The 19656-nt window shown below is 39.4% G+C and overlaps 1 protein-coding gene across 1 annotated transcript in view; it reads right to left on the bottom strand.

Moving 5' to 3' along the window:
- Window positions 1-6131, bottom strand: part of sdc2 (syndecan 2) — a 55443-nt gene extending 49312 nt beyond the window's left edge. The window contains exon 1 of the mRNA XM_039660626.2: window positions 5749-6131. Coding sequence (XP_039516560.2) covers window positions 5749-5808 — 60 coding nt within the window. The 5' untranslated portion in view covers window positions 5809-6131. The remainder of the gene's footprint in view (window positions 1-5748) is intronic.
- Between the last annotated feature and the right edge of the window lie 13525 nt (window positions 6132-19656).

The raw sequence follows: 19656 nt of genomic DNA, 5'->3' as shown, positions 1-19656 counted from the left end.
TTGAGAAATACAGTATACTGTGAAATATTGCAATTCAAAATGACTGTTTCTATTTTGTTAGAAAAATTCAACCATTTTGAAGACTCATTTCCTCAGAGTGTTTAAAGGTGCTGCTCATGGATTTGTCATGGATGTGTTTTCATTTACAGTCATCACTTGCCATCAAAACCTGTAAACTCAAGTCTGCATCTGCCAAATGCCACAGCATGTTGCATTATTATTATTTCATAAGCCAATATTCCACACAAAACCATTAATATTTACAGAACACTTCAGGGCCCTTATCTTGCAGACTCAATACATTTCTCACAAGCAGAGTTTGAGCGGAAGTGAGCAACCGTTCTGCTAATCGGGAATAGAGAGACAGTCTCGTCTGAGAGACGTGAGAAGTGAGAATACAGCCAGTGTCTCGTCATCAACACTTCCATCATTTACCCGTCACACACGCTTCCACTTCTAGGTACGGCCTCGACGGAGTGGGTCAGATCAACCCAGATTGGATTCAATACAATTCCCCATAAATCACACTATAAAAAACGGTAACATTTTACAATAAGGTTCATTAGTTAACATTAGTATTAACTAACATGAACTAAAAATAAGCAATACTTTAAGAGTGTTTAGTAATCTTTGTTAAATGGATACTCCACTTTTTTTGGAAATACGCTCATTTTACAACTCCCCCATAGTTAAACTGTTGAGTTTTACCTTTTTTGAATCCATTCAGCCGATCTCCGGTTCTGACGGTACCACTTTTAGCATAGCTTATCATACATCATTGAAGTGCACAAGACCATTAGCATTTCTCCCAAAAAAAAAAAACACCAAAGTGTTTTGATGTTTTTCGTATTTAAAACTTGACTCTTTTATAGTTACATCGTGCACTAAGACAGACGGAAAATGATTTTCTAGGCTGATATGCAGGGAACTATACTCTCATTCCTGCGGAACAATCAGGAAACTTTACAGTCGTACCATGAGTGCAGCAGGCGCGATGACTACAAGGGGCAACCTCCCCGTCTCTCTCTTGAAGCCAACACGGAAGTGAATTTAACTTCAGTTCATCGAGTGGCCGCTTGAGGCTGGCTGCAAAAGCGAGTCAAATCTGTATCTCCCCCAAGTTAAAATGTCTAACTTCACAGCAGAAAAAAAAACATGTTGACAGCCTGGTGGCAAATAGTTGTTTTGGTCTATATCTCTAATTTTGCCCTTCATGACGACTGTGAGGGGGTGAATTTTTTACATCTCATCTGTTTAAATTATATTTAAGCCTTAAAGTTCTGCATAATTAAGAGCGTGGCCACTTGAGTGACAGGTGGATTCTTTCCGCCGCTTTCACTGTTAGTCGTTTGTCTGCTGTCTGTTAGTGTCACCCTCAGCTGTGTTTGTGCTTTTTCCGGGATTATTTCATACAATTTAATACATGTATTATACCTTCGCCAGTGCACGGCGCCGTTGGATTCTGTCATGTTGAGTATGGAGAGAACAACCAGTGCTGTGTTTCCAGCTGTTTCCCTCACATGCACTAATGGATGTCTGATGATTTCAGTGCGTTCTCTCCGTCCATGCAATAGATGCACACCCTTGAATGAGCGCGGATTTTCTAGTGCACTTATTTGAACTTCTGAGGTAATATCTTTGGTTTTACCGATCTGAGAAACTGAGAGGCGGCCAAAATCATATTGTAAAATGGACTGAATTAAAGCTCTTTACGAACTTGACGTGAGATGCCGACTGACATGTGTGCTTGCCTTGAATCACTGTCACATTCACAAGCTTAGAACAATATGGTAAGTTACTAATACATTTTTAACTAGCAGAATAATAATGCATCACGATGCACATAGTTGACTGCTTGTATGTTGTAAAAAAAATGTGTGTGATCTGTGTTATGTACTGTTGTATACATGCTCTTAACTAATTGCCCCTTGTGAGATGAATAAAGTTGATAAAAAAAAGTAAAGTAAATAATCTCACTTTTAGTTAAGTCTTAACTATTATAATATTTCGAAGGGCAAAAACATGAACTTTAACTATTGGCTTTACTTTTTCAATCAACTGTCAATTCAGCGCGAGGGCAGTAGCATAGCATTAGTACCTCAACTCCACCCGCATCCCGCATCTTTGCCCATTTTAATTTATCCGGTAGTGACGAGAGGTGACGCACTGCCAAGATGGCGACGGCCGGCCCCGCCCACTTTAGGCTTCAAAAACGCTCTTCAGAAACCTATGGGTGAAGTCACGGATACTACGTCCATATTTTTTACAGTCTATGGATGACTACACAAACTTAGTCCTGGTCACGGAAGCTGGGCACTATTTTCAGGCGCTGCGTCATATCATTACGCCTGCTACAGTCATGGTACAACAGTGAAGTTTCCTGATTATCACGCAGGAATAAGAGAAAGTCTTATCAAAAGTCATATCAGCCTAGAATATCGCAACTTTACATTTTCCGTCTGTCTCAGTGCATGATGTAACTATAGAAGAGTCAAGTTTTAAATACGAAAAATATCGAAACACTTCGGTAATTTTTTGGGAGAAATGCTAATGGTCTTGTGCACTTCAATGATGTATGCTAAGCTATGCTAAAAGTACCACCAGAATCAGAGATCGGCTGAATTGATTCAAAAAAAGGTAAAGCTCAACAGTTTAACTCTGGCCGAGTTGTAAAATAAACGTATTTCCAAAAGAAGTGGAGTATCCCTTTAATGTTAGTCAATAAAAAACTTATGTTAACAGATACAACTTTTGATTTTGATAATGTATTAAATGTTGAAATTAACATTAACTAACATTAATTGATGCTGTATTGTTCATTCTCAGTTCAACTAATGTTAACTAATGAACTTGTAAAGTGTTACCAAAAAACAAAACAAAAAAAACCAATCATGTTCAATTAACTTTTAATATCTTCTAAAAAAAGAACAAATATCTGAATTTATGAAACTATTTTTAAGACTTGCCCTTCCACACAACTGTGGGACGTTTGCGATTATACATCTATAACAATAAAAACTCAGACATTGGGTTAAATATTTTATTAAAAAATGTATCCCAATAGCTGGGTTGGTCCATATTTGACCCAAATTTGGGTTAAAACAACCCAGCATTTTTAGAGTGTAAAGTAATCTTGACTAACTATATCATTTGAAAGCTTATATTTAGTGGCTGTTTTTTTTTAAAAGAAACACAGAACAATAGATAAACAGTGACAGAATCTTTATTTGTGATATGGTGCCAATCTATAAATAGTGGCAAGCCAAACTATAAAATGTGTTGAAAATAGTCTTGGCAAACATTTAGCTAGTTTAAAGATGCATGTTCGCATGTGGTGATCATCACGTGTCTCTTTCTAGACGGTTGTGTGAAACTATTCCCTTGAGATCTGTCTCGGGCGACAAGCCTGCAGTGACCTTAACTGCACCTTCACTGCATTAAACCTAGACTGAAAACAGTGATCACACACATCCCACCAGAACATCACCAGAACATCTGGCCGCACAAAACACACAGAACTCTGACAGCCTCAAGCAAGCAATTTCAGAGAAAGCAGCAGAGGTCAAGAGACATTCTCAAAGCCATGTTCACAGGCAGACCACTGCTCTGTTTACACTGGACCATCCGGAAACGTCGAGCCAGATCACTGTGATCACTCTCAAAGATGAAAACCCACGGTGGATACAGTCAAACCAAAGATTATTCAGACACCAGATATAATTTTTGATATATTTTTTTACTAGTGTGTGCAGGACACTATAGTTCATTTATGCAAGTGAGAATAGCAAAATAAATTGTAACATATTAAAAATCCTTCATTCAGTGACTACCAGTAAAACCAAAACTGACTCCTCCACTTTGAGCTGATCAAATGTGTTATAACAATATCTAATTGTGTAGTTAATTTTAACAGCTGCCAAATATTCAACATAATTCATGTGTGAGAGTCGGGCAAAACCAGTCAAATATCCCCTGAGTTCTGCTCATATTTATCACCATTTTCTAAACTATAACCTGTGAGAAATGCTGAAGGTGTGTGAAAAAGGTTGATTGGGCTGTAAATGCCTGGAGAAAACTGTGAGTGTGTGAGGTCCAGATCAATGGGAGGAGATCGTTCAAATGCGAACCAGCAATGCCAGTCGGTCCACAGTGGAATTACAGAGCGAGTGCCAACCCTCTGGCATTTCGTCAAAAAATCACTGGCTTATTCAGGATCTACGTTCATCAGATGCACTGCCAATTAACAGTATTATAAGGCAGGCGGAGAGAAATGCAATCAAGCCCCAGCAAAACATTAATGATTGTCACTCGCAATGCTCAGGCCAACATACAGCCCAACCAAAAACTATTCAGACACCAGAAATTATTCTGGATTTTTGTACTAGTGAGAATAGCAAAAAAAAGTAGACTGTGACATGACATATAATATGCAAATATTCTTCTACCAATAACATCTATAATCATTTGCGACCAAGCTGATCATGTGTGTTTTCTGTAATTGCTAAAGCTCTTTGTACACACATATTGTTAATAGTTTGAGCTAAACTGGTATTATCCAATTGTGTAGTTGAATTTAACAGCTATTCAACCAAATTCATTTGTGAGACGTCTGATTTGATAAATGTTCTTATCATATTTGATCACCATTTTAGCAAATAAACTGTGGTAATGTGAGAAATGTTGAAGGTGTCTGCATCAAAGTTTACTTTGACTACATATTCCATCCTTGTCTTCGATTCTGATGTGTGAAAGCCAAAGCAAAACCATCCAGGATTGCATGAGTGCACATTCCAGCAAGCGAGCCAAGTGTGTGTCCAGAGCCTGATTTACAGTGTCTGCGTGTCGAGCGGCTCCAGAAGCACCTGGTCACGGTAAGCAGAAGCAGGACACATTTTGACTTCGGACACAAGAAATGTCTGGGTTACAGACAAAATGGGTGCCTTTCAGGATTGCAGTCTTCCTTAGGTTTAGCTCAATGCACATTTACAAATTCATCAACTGGCATTCATCAACAACGTTTAATCAATCTTAAAACTGCTAGTCTGAGATCCTCACTGTGAGGAAAAGCCTTTACCAAGTTAGTGGTTTTATGGCAGGATTCTGTGACTGCTGAAGTTTTATACCATTCATTTCACAAGGAAAAACTATCAAGCTTATAGTATTTTGGTAACATTTTACAATACGGTTCATAAGTTAACTACCTTGGTTAACATGAACAATACTTCTACAACATTAATTCATCTTAGTTAATATTAATTTCAACATTTACTAATACACATTATCAAAATCAAAGGGTGTATTTGTTAACATTAAAATGCACTGTGAACTAACAAAAACACACAATGAACAGCTGGACTAACATTAACAACGATTAATAAATATTGTAACAATTGCTCATTGTTTCATTAACTAATAAATAAAATGTAAATAATATGTAAATTGTTACCAGTATTTTGGATTATCGTTCATGTTTACTTCAACTATATTCCTATATGTCACATAATGACCATTCGGTGCATTACTAATGCAAATCAACAATGCGAAAGTGAGTTAAAAAAACACTGCTGTGATTCACGAAACTGATCCGTGACACATTACATCATCAAGACGATTCATTTCCAATCGTTTGACTCACAGAAACGCATGAATCATCTCACAGAATCACTGTTTCACTGCTTACTTTATAACGTGGCTGATCAACTAACTAACAACCCCCCAGAAACCGTATTGTTCTCGGTTGAAACTCACCCTTTCCCCCGAAAGAAAGGCTGTCAAGCCGAGGGTTAATATCATCCAAACGTTCCTCATAATTCCTTAGTCTTCGCTTGAGAAAAGCGAAAATAGCGTCTGTTTCCACTTTTGGAGAAACTCTTCCCTCTCTCTCTTTCTCTCTCGTTCAATCTCGCTCTCTCTCTCACAGGACTCAAATCCCCGCGGATACGTGTTGCTTTTTGCCTTGCTTATTCCTCCGCGCACTTCTGTACACTAAAATAGGTCGCTTTCGGTGTGTTTCGTCGAGTCTTGCGTTCAAAGATGCACTCGTCTCGTAAAGGTGAGAGTATCGTGAGGTCTCTCGGCCATATGTCTGAAGAAGAAGGAGAAGCTCTGCTCTGCTGTTGTCGAGCCACCCGCAGGACTGAGAGGAAAACACGGGTCAAACTGAGGGAGAGCTAGCAATGATTGACAGAGAGCGCGACCGTACGGACGCGCGCGCGCGTGCGCGGGTGTGAAGAAGCAACGAGCTTTAATTACTCTAAACTTCAGTTTTGTTTTCCAACATTTGTTTTTTTAAGAATCCATGTCTTATTTAGATGCTAAATGTAATGATTTTAATGGAAGCATGTTATTATTCTTTCTAATTATTCAGATGCATGTGATTATGGAAAACATTTTGAGTATGAAATGTATACATTTGACCTACTAGTTATTTGTGTTCTAGATCGGATTTTTTAAAAGAACAGGTTTAACCGGTTCCCCAACGGACTGAATCGGTTCAACAACTCTAATCCTCATTAAACCGTGCCATGAATGGATGGATTTCCCATTAAAACATAGGCCTACATTGCAGCCTATTTTAAAACAAAGTTTAGCAACAATTGTTTTCTGATGGCGCTATAGTGAGTGTGACCTGCTGGCATCTAAATGCATTCTCAATGCAATGTCTCCCCCTAACGGACGAATGCGAGAGAGTTCAAAATAACTGTTTTGGATTTCTTAACCTTCTCTGTGTCACTGTGTGGCCATGGTCTATATTTACTAGCCATAATCTACGAAAAAAAAAAAATTCAACTAGTTTTTGTAACAATGCAATGCATCTGATGGTATTATGATGGAGTAAATCGCTTTTATTTAACTCGATTTGCTTCCAGATCTTCAGCGCATGCCGAAGTTAAGGGTCAAACCCCTGTGCGCATGCGCAGTTCCACTCTTCTCACTTCCCAAACCACCTGGATTATTAGTGTGATAGATCTTTATCCATGTAGGCAAATTTGTATACTAGGTTTAATATTTTCAATTAGCCTATTGTTTTTCCCCATTTCATCCCTAACATTAGAATGCTTTCCTTGCTCTTATGAGGGACAGTTCACCCACAAACTCAATATTGTTATTAGTTCACCCAAAAATGAAAATTCTGTTATTAATTACTCACCATCAAGTTTTTACGAACTGGTATTTATTTATTTCTTCTGTTGAACATAAAGGAATGTTGGTCACCAAACAGTTTCTGGTCCCCATTGACTTCTATGGAAGAGGGGGGAAAAAACAAGGTTTTCCCAGAATCCCAAAGCTGAAACAAGAGAGTTCACACAATCAGATAACAACACAAAATAGACGCATACTTTGCTTTTTCAGTACAGTATTGTAAATAATTCAAGCTTTATCTGCTGTTTCTCCTCCTCTGAGTCCCAGTGTTCAGTCGAGGGCAGTTTATGATGTCTGAGGAACAGGGAACTCTGGGTAATGACACTGGTTGGGGTTAAATGTCAGGAGACAGAGAGTGAGACTATGAAAGGAAAGATGGGCCAGTAAATCTTCACTTGCAGTTGCTTGAAGTCGATCATGTTGCTTGCTGCGACACACGACAAAGACGACAGCACCTTTAAAACATCTTCATTAAACACATGGAGCTTCTCTCTCGCTCTAACACTAATTATAAACATACTGTATACCGTATGATTCAGGATTAGACAAACACACTCACTCATTATATACATGTGAACTAAAACACTGACAGTGCACCTTTAAATAATAAAGGCCTAAAGGTGCATTGGTCAAGCATAAATATGTCAAAACTGTTTGTTTGTTTTTGTTTTGTTTTTGTTTTTTTAATCTGGTGCATTGGTCAAGCATAAATATGTGTCAAAACTGTTTTTTTTTTTTTTTTTAATCTGGGTTCCTTATTATTCTTTGGTGTTTAAAGTATTATATTATCTTTCCATAAATTAATTTTCAGGCTTCTTTAAAAATAAGAAGTTTATATATATATATCTATATATATATATATATATATATATATATATATATATATATATAAACTTGTAACCAAACAACATTTAATAAAAATAATAAAATATTTTGATTAAAACAAAATGTTAAATATTGTTAAATGAAATATGAATATTGAATAAAATAAAATAATATGAAATAATGTTCATTGTTGTTATTATTATTTCCATAAATTGATGTATTGGATTCTTTAAAATAGATTAAAAATAATTATTTATTTATTTATTTATTTATAACATAAAAATAATAAAATGGTATATATAAATAAATCAAACCATATTTAATACAAAATCAGAAAACATTAATATACATTATAGGCCTATATTAGATTATATATAATATACAAATATTCAAATACATCAATTTAAAAGTTTAACGCTTATGTGAATAAGTCAAACGTTTTGCTCAAAAATCATAAAACTTGATAACGTTGGCATAAATCAGGCTTATTGTTTCCTCAAACACGTTCTCATTATCATCATTACAATCTATTTGTGCTGTATGCATCATAACACATAATACATGTACAGTAGAAATACAGTATGATATTGCTTGTTTACAGTAATGTTTGTTTTTAATACTGTGAACTCAGCTTTTTTTTTTTTTTTACTTTACTAAACATGCCAGCAAAGTGCAATACATTTTACAAGACATTTCTAAGAGTGCCGTTATACAAGAGACGTCCTGGTGTGAAATGCTAAAAGTAATGCAATTATGCATAATTTCACACTGAAATGTTTAGCAGTGCACGTTTCTGCCTCTTTAAAGGATGATATGGTGTGTTAGGCTGCTGAGAGCTTCCACACACACTTCTTAATCGTGCCGCTTCAGTAATTAAGCGCTGCTCCTTTAATAATTTCATGCTTTTCATAAGGCTTAGTTCATGCTCCAAATGCAAACTCATGAGAGACTTTGGTCTTTCATCTCAAAGAAGCGAGAGAAGGTTGGCAGAAACACATACAGATATTTCCCTCTGACAATATTCTGCCAAAAAATAATTTGCAATCACAGAGATGCACTAATAGAAATTTTATTTTTGACTCGTAAGAAGCTGATATATTAGACAATAAAGAGGAAGAAATTAAAATGCAAAGGTATTCTTCAAACAGTATTAAAATAAAAAATGCTGTGCAATGATTAATCACAACCAAAATAAAAGTTTGTGTTTACATAATATAAGTGTGTGTACTGTGTATAATTATTTTGTATAAATACACACACATGCATGTTGTATATATTTAAGATTTTTTTATTTATATATTAAATATTTTATATTTATATGTTATATATATATATATATATATATATATATAGTATACAATATTTCTTATATACATGAATGCGTTGTGTGTTTATATATACACAAAATAATTATACACAGTGCAGTGAGTGCACACACATATCATAACATCATTTAAGAAGCTGATATAAAGAGTAAGAAATGAAAATGGATACAAAATTTTGTGTTTATAATATGTAACACAAACTTTTATTTTGGACACGATTAATCGTTGCCCATGCAAATAAAGGCGATTTATCAGCGATGGAAATCCTCTGTTCTCCTGCCACAACACGTGATGCATATTAAACCAGTTATGAGGAAAAGCCCTGTTTTCATGGTTCATATTGTTTTCATTAAAGCAAATTGACATTTAACATCCCGAATTGCCTTTTGTGAGTGTTTTATTGAGCCAGAGTCTCACAGTATTCCTTTGAAAAGTCAAACTGAGTAAATCAAGGTCTCGGAATAATGCATCAAAGTCCTTCATAATGACCACCGTGCAGAAAATGAAGTTATTAGCCATGATTATCTCCTGATGTCTGCTGATGTTCAAAAAAAAATGCTTTCTGAATGCTCTCGACGAAGCATTCGGTTTTTCTTCTCTTTCTTTAAACTGCAAACAAATGATAGGCCTACTGATTTTGTATGTGCAAAAAAAAAAAATAAATAATAGACTTGCAAAACCAAAGCAACAGAGAATGTTAAAAAACAACATTACAGTCGTTTACAGTGAACTCCAGGCTTAAAGGAGAACTCCGGCGAACAATTAACCTTCGGTCTAATAAAACATCGGTACCTAGTCAATCGTTCTCTGAGTTTTGTTTTCATGATAATCGAATGTAAAGAGTTTTATCTCTAAAAACTGTTTAGCGTATAATGCTAGTAATGGGGGCATTGAGTAAGTAAAAAGAAATCGCTAGTTTATACCACTAACAAGGCTCAAAATAGCCCCACACTCACACAGTAACATAATGAGGCTCCATACATACAAAACGAAGCATTGAGAACTTTGTAAGTGTACAGACCGTTTAATAAGAAGATACTTTATGAAGACAGTTCACTTCGCGTATACAGGCAGAAGCCATCTTAAAAAATAGTCTCGATAAGTCGATCCCCGAACGCCGTTCATACAGTTCAGAAGTTCGTTGAACTTCATAGTTCAGATCACTCCCCAGTAAACAAATTTAGGTTCTGGGAACGTTCTGGGAACGTTAGTTTTTGGTTCCCAGAACGTTCCTAGAACTTTCCCTTAAGGTTAAGGGAACGTTGCAGGAACATTCTCCCTACGTTATAAAAATGGAACCTAAAAATAACCTACATGGAACGTTCCTATAACGTTCTTGTTGGTTCCCAAAAAATAACCTCATGGGACCATTCGGGAACGTTAGGGGAACGTTCTGTGTTTGCTGGGCAGCACGACGTTCGTGGTTTGACTTATCGAGACTATTTTTTAAGATGGCTCCTGTCTGTATACGCGAAGTGAACTGTCTTCATAAAGTATCTTCTTATTAAACGGTCTGTACTGACTAAGTCCTAAACAAAGTCTAGTACTGGTTGCTGATTTCGTGGATTTAAGTTTAGACATGTGCGTGTGATCTTACACGTAAAATAAAGACGGAGAGCGTTCATTAATGTTATTATTATCTAGCAATTTATTTTCCTGCATATCATACAGCGGCAATATCTTAACTCATAATATAACATACAACACACCGTATCATTTACCCCAAGCGCAAGACCATGGGCACAGTCGAAAACTGTTTGCTTCTCAATCAGCGACACCTGTGTCTGAGTTACCTCCAAATTAAAAGACTTACACGGGCTGACCCGAGATCAGCTGTGCCATAAAGCACATACAGCCCCCTAGTGGCACAGCACAAAATTGACAAATACAAAGTGAATATGGCTCATACACTCCAGCCCCTAATTGCATCTTTCAGAGCAATTACACCAAATTCAAAAAGAGCCATAATACAGAAAATACATAAATACCCCACTGTGAACCAATTACTCTTTAGCTTCATTTAGCAAGCATATTTTAGTAATGGGTCGTTCAATGATGTTTGTCTTGGTCTTCAAACGAACCACACGTACCAGACCTCTCTTATCGGGGAAGGTTTCCAGGACTCTTCCTAGCATCCATGACCCACGTGGTGCTGTTGAATCCGCAACCATGACCAGATCTCCAGGAACAAAATTCCTCTTCTCCTGGTTCCATTTTTGACGCTCTTGTAAAAGCGGTAAGTACTTGCGGATCCACCTCTTCCAAAAGAGATCCGAAATGTACTGGGTTTGTTTCCACCTTCTCCTTGCGTAAATATCCCTTTTGTTGAACAATCCTGGTGGGAGAACTGGTTTTCCTTTGAGGAGTAGCAGATGGTTTGGCGTCAACGCCTCTAGATCATTGGGATCCTCTGACAGTCTTGTGATGGGGCGATCGTTAAGTATAGATTCAGCCTCACAGAGCACGGTATGGAACCCTTCATCATCTAAGGTTTGCTGCCAGAGCACAGAGCACAAGATCTTCCTAATCATCCGTATCAAGCGCTCCCATGTGCCACCATGATGTGACCCAGTTGGAGGGTTAAAGCTCCACTTAATTCCCTTTTTAGACATGGCTCTTCCAATGCGGTCATGATTCAAAGAGGCTAAGGCTTCTCGCAACTCCCTTTCTGCACCCACAAAGTTGGTACCATTGTCAGATCTTAAGTGTGCAACTTGTCCTCTTCGACAGATGAACCGTCGCAATGCGTTGATGCACGAGTCTGTGTCAAGGGAATAGGCCACTTCCAGGTGCACTGCCCTGCTTGTCATGCAAGTGAATACTACTCCATACCTTTTCATGATGCTACGCCCTCTTTTTATGTCAACTGGCCCAAAATAATCTACGCCAACGTTAGTAAACGGCGGTAGATCAGGAACAACTCTCTCTTCTGGGAGGTCTGCCATTTTTTGCTCACCAGGTTTTCCACCATGGAGCTTGCAAATGAGGCATTGTGATATGATCTTCCTCACTGCAATAGTCAAGTCAAGTCAAGTCACATTTATTTATATAGCGCTTTTCACAATACAGATTGTATCAAAGCAGCTTCACAGTGATAACATGTAAGTAGCACAACACAGATCAACAACATTGCTAAACACTAAATAAATAACCCCAACTGAGCAAGCTCAAAGCAAGCCAAAAGCAAGGCGACAGTGGCAAGGAACCAAAACTCCATCAGATTGGATGGAGAAAAAACCTTGGGAGAACCCAGGCTCAGTCGGGGGCCAGTTCTCCTCTGGCTTACATTCATATTGTTTAAATATAAATATTAAATATAAAAATTGTTTATGAATCAAACGGCGCCATAACATATCGCAGGCGTTGAGTCGTCTCATCACAGGCGTTGAGTCGTCTCATCACAGGCGTTGGGGCATCCGAAATCCCCGTGAGAGGCTGGACACAAAACTGGACCTGACGAACGCCATTTTTCTCGGGACAAGCGTCCCGAGATAACAGCAGAAAGGCAGATGGGAAATAATTAGCATAGCTGATGTTCATAATAATTTCCGTTATAACTCACAAACTCTCCGTAACCCGAACTCTCCGCAACCCAACCATACGCGCCGACCCGTTTGTCTAAAAGGCTGTCGAGCCCCACTGGTGCGTTAAGCAGTTTCAGTGGCAAACGGTTCCGTATGGCATAACAGAGGACTAGAAGGTAAGCATTATGTGAATAGTTCCACTAGTAATCCAGTATTTTCTCCTTGTAGCGGAAAGAACATGGTTTCTACCTCCATGTCCAAGCTGTAAATGGACATGACGGAGGATAAGATCGGAGATATGTTGGTCCTTGGACAAGATGAGAGGGTGTTTAATGTCCTCAGGGATTGCTGCCCTTTTCAGCCGTCCCCCAACTCGTAGAAGTCCTCCTTCAAGAACCGGATCCAATTTGAGAAGGCTGCTACTTCTCGGCACTTGTGGCTTTCCAGAAATTAGTGCAGCAAATTCTGTGGGGAATCTCTCTTGCTGGCAAAAAGTAATTATGGAGGTCTCAGCCTCCAAGAGATCTTCCAGGGTTACCTTCTGATTCCCAAGCGATGTTGAGAAAGCTTGCATCTCCTTTTGCACATCCAAACTTGCTGTTCCAATAGCACTGGTATTTGCACGCTCCAACTCTTTCCTCTTTTCTTTCAATTTAAGCAGAGTTCCTTTCAACCTAATGAGCCACGCAACTGCAAATTTCAATCTTTGCCAATCAGAGAAATGGGTCCTCAATTGCGATGTGGGATTGGTGTCAACAAGTATCGCATTGACTGTCAGACTGTTCTTTACTTCTGGGTCATCAGCAGTGACACTTGTATCCACAGGAAATGTTGGCCACATTTCTTCAGGTTCCCATAGGAATTTTGGGCCTTCTATCCATCTTTGCTTCACAAGATCTTCTGCCTTCAATCCACGTGAAGCATCATCAGCAGGGTTCAAAGATGTGGGAACATATCTCCACTGCTTAATTTCCGAGTTGAGCCTGATGGTGGTTACCCTGTTAGCTACAAAGGTTTGAAATCTTCGGTCCTCATTCTTTATGTACTTAAGAACTGATGTGCTGTCAGTCCAAAAGCAAGTCTTCTTTAGTGGAAACTGGAGCTCCGATCGAAGCATCTTGTCCACTCGTACTGCTACAACAGCAGCAGTGAGCTCTAAACGGGGAATGGTCACAGTCTTCAGTGGGGCCACTCGGGCTTTACCAAATAAGAAAGTAACATGAACTCTCTTTTCCATGTTCTGCATCCTCAGGTAAGTAGCTGTACCATAGCCGTTCTCGCTCGCATCAGCAAAGTGATGCAATTGGGCGCTGACAGTCGTCCCAAATCCAGCAGGTTTCACACATCTGTGGATCTTAAAATATGCCACCTTCTCAAGATCTGTCAGCCATTTGTTCCACTTCTGCTGAAAGGCTGGAGGTATTGGATTGTCCCAATTATACTTCATCCTGCATAACTCCTGCAACAGCAGCTTGGCCGGGAATACTATAGGCGCCAAGAACCCCAAAGGATCGTAGACGGAACTGATGATGGATAGCATGCCTCGCTTGGTTGCCGGCTTCTCCTTGACATTCAGCTTGAATTTGAAAGTGTCCGTCTCGATACACCACTGCAAACCCAAAGCTCTGTCCAGCGGCAGCTTATCCCTGTCCAGATCAAGCTCTTGCAGGTTCGTGGACTTGAGATCATCTGGGAGGCTTTGAAGCACTTCTCGACTATTACTGATCCACTGAGTGAGGGTAAACCCTCCTTTGCCGCAAATGGTTATAAGGTTTTTAACCATGGTAACTGCATCCTCTTCAGAGGGCAGACTCTTCAGTAGGTCATCCATATAGAAGTTTCTGTTGATCGTTTCAATCACTTCTGTTGGAAAATTAGCCTGATTGTCTTCAGCAGTTTTTCTAAGAGCAAGGCAGGCAACACTGGGTGAGGAAACCGCTCCAAATAAATGGACAGTCATACGATGCTCTACAAGATCTTGCTCCAGGTTACCTTGAGGCCACCATAAGAATCTTAGGTAATCCCGATGTTCCTCTGCCACCTTAACCTGGTGGAACATAGCCTTAATGTCCGCCTTTACGGCCACTTGTTCCTGTCTGAATCGCATAAGAACTCCAACTAACGAGCTGGTTAGGTTCGGTCCTTGCAAGAGCTGACTGTTGAGCGAAATCCCTTTGTACTCTGCTCCACAGTCAAACACCACTCGTAATTTTCTTTTCCGTGGATGGTACACGCCATGGTGCGGAATATACCACACCTTCCCCATTGGCGTTTCCAACTGATGCTGCGACACTTCTTCAGCATAGCCATTGCTAATAACATCAGAAAGAAAGTTGTTATACTCTTCATGAAAGCCTGCATCTTTTTGAAGTCTCCTTTTCAGACCACGAACACGTTGCATGGCAACACAGAGGTTATTCGGCATTGAAACATCTTTCCCTTTGAAAGGCATTTGAAACGTGTAATGTCCATTTTTAAACTGAGCAGAGCCTTCCATTATCTCCACAAACTTCTTCTCTTCCCTTGACATTTCTTCCTGTTCTGCAGAATCTTGCTCATTGAAGTCGTAGTTGTACTGGCTGGTTAACAGTTCTTCAATTCTATCAATGGCAATTCTGTTGGCATAAACTAAAGGGTGGTCAATTCCACAGTCACTACTTCCCCGAAAAGGACCATTTATTACCCATCCCAGTAGGGTTCTGATCGCGTAGGGTCCTTCACCATCACGACTGTTAATCACCTCCCAAGGCTCCATCAACTTGGAGGCGTTTGTGCCAATTAATAGGTCAACCTCAGCATTTATATGGGGAATCTTTACATCGTCTAAATAAGGCCATTTTCTCAGCTCCCTTTCACTAATTATGTTGGCTGTAGAGATAGGTATCTCTTCCTGGGTACACACTTTAGAAAGTGGATAGAAACACTCACCAGAAACTCCTGAAATTTCCAGATTGTCAACAATGGAGCTTTCTACTGCGTTATCATGGCCCAAGGTGCGAATGTGAATTTTGCATTTGCGTCCTTCCACATTCAACTTGTCGATGAGCTGCCTGGTGCAAAAAGTTCCTGTACTCCCCGGGTCCAGAAAAGCATAGGTTTCAATAACCTTGTTTCCTTTTGAGCACTTCACCTTAACAGGCAAAATGGGAAGAATTCCATTGCAGTGACCAGCCCCTGTAAGACAACAAGCGGAGGATGTTGTGCAGCTGTCGGAGGAATTCGACGCCTCAGTAAATTTCTGCTCACCATCCTTCTGATCCTTTTGAATAACTCTTTCCATCTCTCCTATATGCAAAACACTGGGGTGCGTTCGGTTACACTTGTTGCAAATAATGCGCCTATCGCAATCTTTACTCAAGTGTCCTGTGCACAAGCAACTGAAACACAGACCTTTCTCTTTTAGATAGTCCAGTTTCTCCCTGTGTGTCTTTTTCCCCAGTTTAAAACATTGTTCCAAAACATGATTACCAGCAGCACAATACAGACAGGAAACAGAATCAGTCTTGGTAAAGGATGTTCCTTTTTTCTGAGCCATTTCCTCGGTACTATCTGGTTTGCTGTATCCTTCCTCAATGACCACCTGTGTTACAAAGCTGTTTCTTCCCAACTGAGGTTTTACCTGTGACTTGTTTACTTTTGTAGCTCCCCTAATAACAGGTAAATTGTCTTGTATATCACCAAAGACTGGATCTGCAGTGATTCTGACCTGGCGCTCGATGAACTCCACAATGTCTGGGAATTGTGCTCTTCGCCCAGTTTTCTCCAGTATCTCACATGCCCTTGCTCTCCACTTGTCTCTGAGTCTGTATGGAAGCTTTTGACACAGAATCTTTATGTTTGCTGGCATGTTAAGTTCCTCTAAATACCGAAGGTCCTCCATAGCGTTGGAACACTCACGGAGGAAGAGACCATATGCTTTGAGCGCGTTGGGGTCCTCAGCTTTGATACTTGGCCATCCTATGACTTTCTCCATGTATGCTTCTGTTATCTTAAACTCATTTCCAAAGTGTTCCTTGAGCAATTTTTTGGCAATAGCGAATCCTCTATCTGCATTCATATGAAGGCAGCTGCGCACAATATCTCTTGGCTGCCCCCTAGTAAATTGCTCAAGATAATACAAACAGTCACCTTTACAGCTGGTCTTTGCCTCCACACAATGTTCAAACGCCTTTATAAATGTGTTGAACCTTAGAGGATCTCCATCATAAATTGGAATTTCTCGGCGTGGCAGCATTTGTAAAGTTTGCATTTTAACAAGAAGAGCTGTTATATCATTCTGTTGCTGCAGCAAATTGTGGATACCTGCTGTCTGATTTTGGCTTGGCAGGGGTTTATGTTGATCCAGAGTGGATGGAAAGCTTTGAGTTACAGTTGGCTTTGGCAAGATAGATGGATTGGTTAAAGGTAAAGCATTGCTTTGTAGTGGTGGAGATGCATATCGCTGTGAGTGCGGAGGCACAAATACTGAGGCCTGTGGATTGAGAGGGGTGGGTGGGAGCTTAGATCTAGCTCCTTTCCTAATATAGGACGCTATTCCATCAGATTGCCTTGAATGGGTGCTACTACCGACCTGTAGCACTGCTAACTTAGCAGAAGTGGCAGCTATCTCAGTGTCCATCTCAAGTTGCTCCTTCTTTCTCCTTAAGATGAGCTCCTGCTCCTCCAATGCATGTTTGTCCTTTAAGGCAGCAGCTCGAGCCAAGAGTGCAGCCTGTTCTGCCCTTGCCCTGAGTCTGGCTGAAGAAGTGGAGGATCTACTACTGGAGGACCCACTACTTGACCCATGGTGCCTTGACTGCACATTTGAAATGCTGTCTTGAGGTTGAATCTGATCATCTTCCTCATCCTTTCCACCAGCATTTCCTCTTCCATTGGCATCAATCTCATTTCCATTTTCAACATCAACATTTTGAGTTTCAATTTGAACCGGCAAATCATCATGATCATCATTCACTTTAGTAACAAGCTTTAGTGTCATACAACCATTGATTTGTACCCACAAAAAACTCATTGAAACTCAACATTTTCGCTTGATACCATATTTCATGTTTTTTTGCTTCATCAGCAGGCAATAAACCCAATAAAGATGTATGTACATGCTGAATTTCATCACACAACTTATTGTACATGTTAAATTCATGTTCAACCTCACTGACATGCCTTTTATCACCCATCAATTTAGTAATAGATTCTTTTGCAATTGACAATTTGCTAAATTTACACTTTCTTTCCTTTTCTAAAGTGCTTATTTTTTCCAACAAAGCTTTGGGTGTTAATTTAACCACACGTTTTTCAGTCTCAGGGCCAAGCTGGCCTTTTTCCTTTTCAGCCATAATGACAACACAAAGCGATTTAGCTTATTAATCAATAAGTTCGCAGAATAGTTTTGTGTTGCGCAACAACTCGTCTAGACGCGTAAAGTTATTTTTAGACGGTTGCGAATTACCACCAATGCATTGGTTTTACGTGAATGTGTGCACACAAATTACCATGGCCATTCATAATATCAGCGCTGTTTACCACATACCCCAATCGAGCGTTGGCCGGCTTGATGAATGATGTCCCGATGTAAAGATGCTGATAATCCGTTGACCCAGCAGCTCGCTCCGGTACAGCTCCTTTCAGCAATCGGCAACTCCAAACATTTGCCCTCCTCACATCCGTGATTTCCAAACGAACACAGTAAAATCCACTTTATGGCTGGTCCGGCCGCGTCCTCACGAACGATTATCCAAATCGAAGCAGTTTTCGACCTAATGTACTAAGTCCTAAACAAAGTCTAGTACTGGTTGCTGATTTCGTGGATTTAAGTTTAGACATGTGCGTGTGATCTTACACGTAAAATAAAGACGGAGAGCGTTCATTAATGTTATTATTATCTAGCAATTTATTTTCCTGCATATCATACAGCGGCAATATCTTAACTCATAATATAACATACAACACACCGTATCATTTACCCCAAGCGCAAGACCATGGGCACAGTCGAAAACTGTTTGCTTCTCAATCAGCGACACCTGTGTCTGAGTTACCTCCAAATTAAAAGACTTACACGGGCTGACCCGAGATCAGCTGTGCCACAAAGCACATACAGCCCCCTAGTGGCACAGCACAAAATTGACAAATACAAAGTGAATATGGCTCATACACGGTCTGTACAGTTACAAAGTTCTCAACGCTTCGTTTTGTATGTATGGAGCCTTATTATGTTACTGTGTGAGTTTGTGGCTATTTTGAGCCTTGTTAGTGGTATAAGCGATTTCTTTTTACTTACTCAATGCCCCCATTACTAGCATTATACGCTAAACAGTTTTTAGAGATAAAACTCTTTACATTCTATTATCATGAAAACAAATCTCAGAGAACGGTTGACTATGTACCGATGTTTTATTAGACCAAAGGTTCATTGTTCGCCGGAGTTCTCCTTTAATTGACTTTATGCACAGCTGCACTACTTCCTGAACTTAAGCCAGCTACTTGTTTCCTGTCTGCTATTATTGGCCAAACTTGATTAATTCAGGTGTGTCTGATTATTGTTGCCATGACTACTGAGGTCAGGCAAACCTGAATCAATCAATTTGACCAATAATGGCAGACAGGAAACAAGGAGCTGGCTTAAGTTCAGGAAGTAGTGCAGCTGTGCATAAGGCCAATTAATTGTCATATGATTAATAAGAGAAAAAAGTAAGACAAATGAATATGCTCTTATTAATGCTTCTTACAACAATAATACAAATTAGAATAAAGTGTTTTTTCAGATCGTGGTTATGATCACGTGACCTGTCGGTTCTGCTTGCAAAAAACACCAAGATTAAATTTCCAACAAAATGGGATAACCT

This window comes from Pimephales promelas, chromosome 18 (genome assembly GCF_988280905.1).
Source record: "Pimephales promelas chromosome 18, fPimPro1.hap1.1, whole genome shotgun sequence".
NCBI classification, from domain to species: Eukaryota; Metazoa; Chordata; class Actinopteri; order Cypriniformes; family Leuciscidae; genus Pimephales; species Pimephales promelas.
Note: the sequence above shows the minus strand (reverse complement) of the source record. Positions and strands in the feature narration are given on the sequence as shown.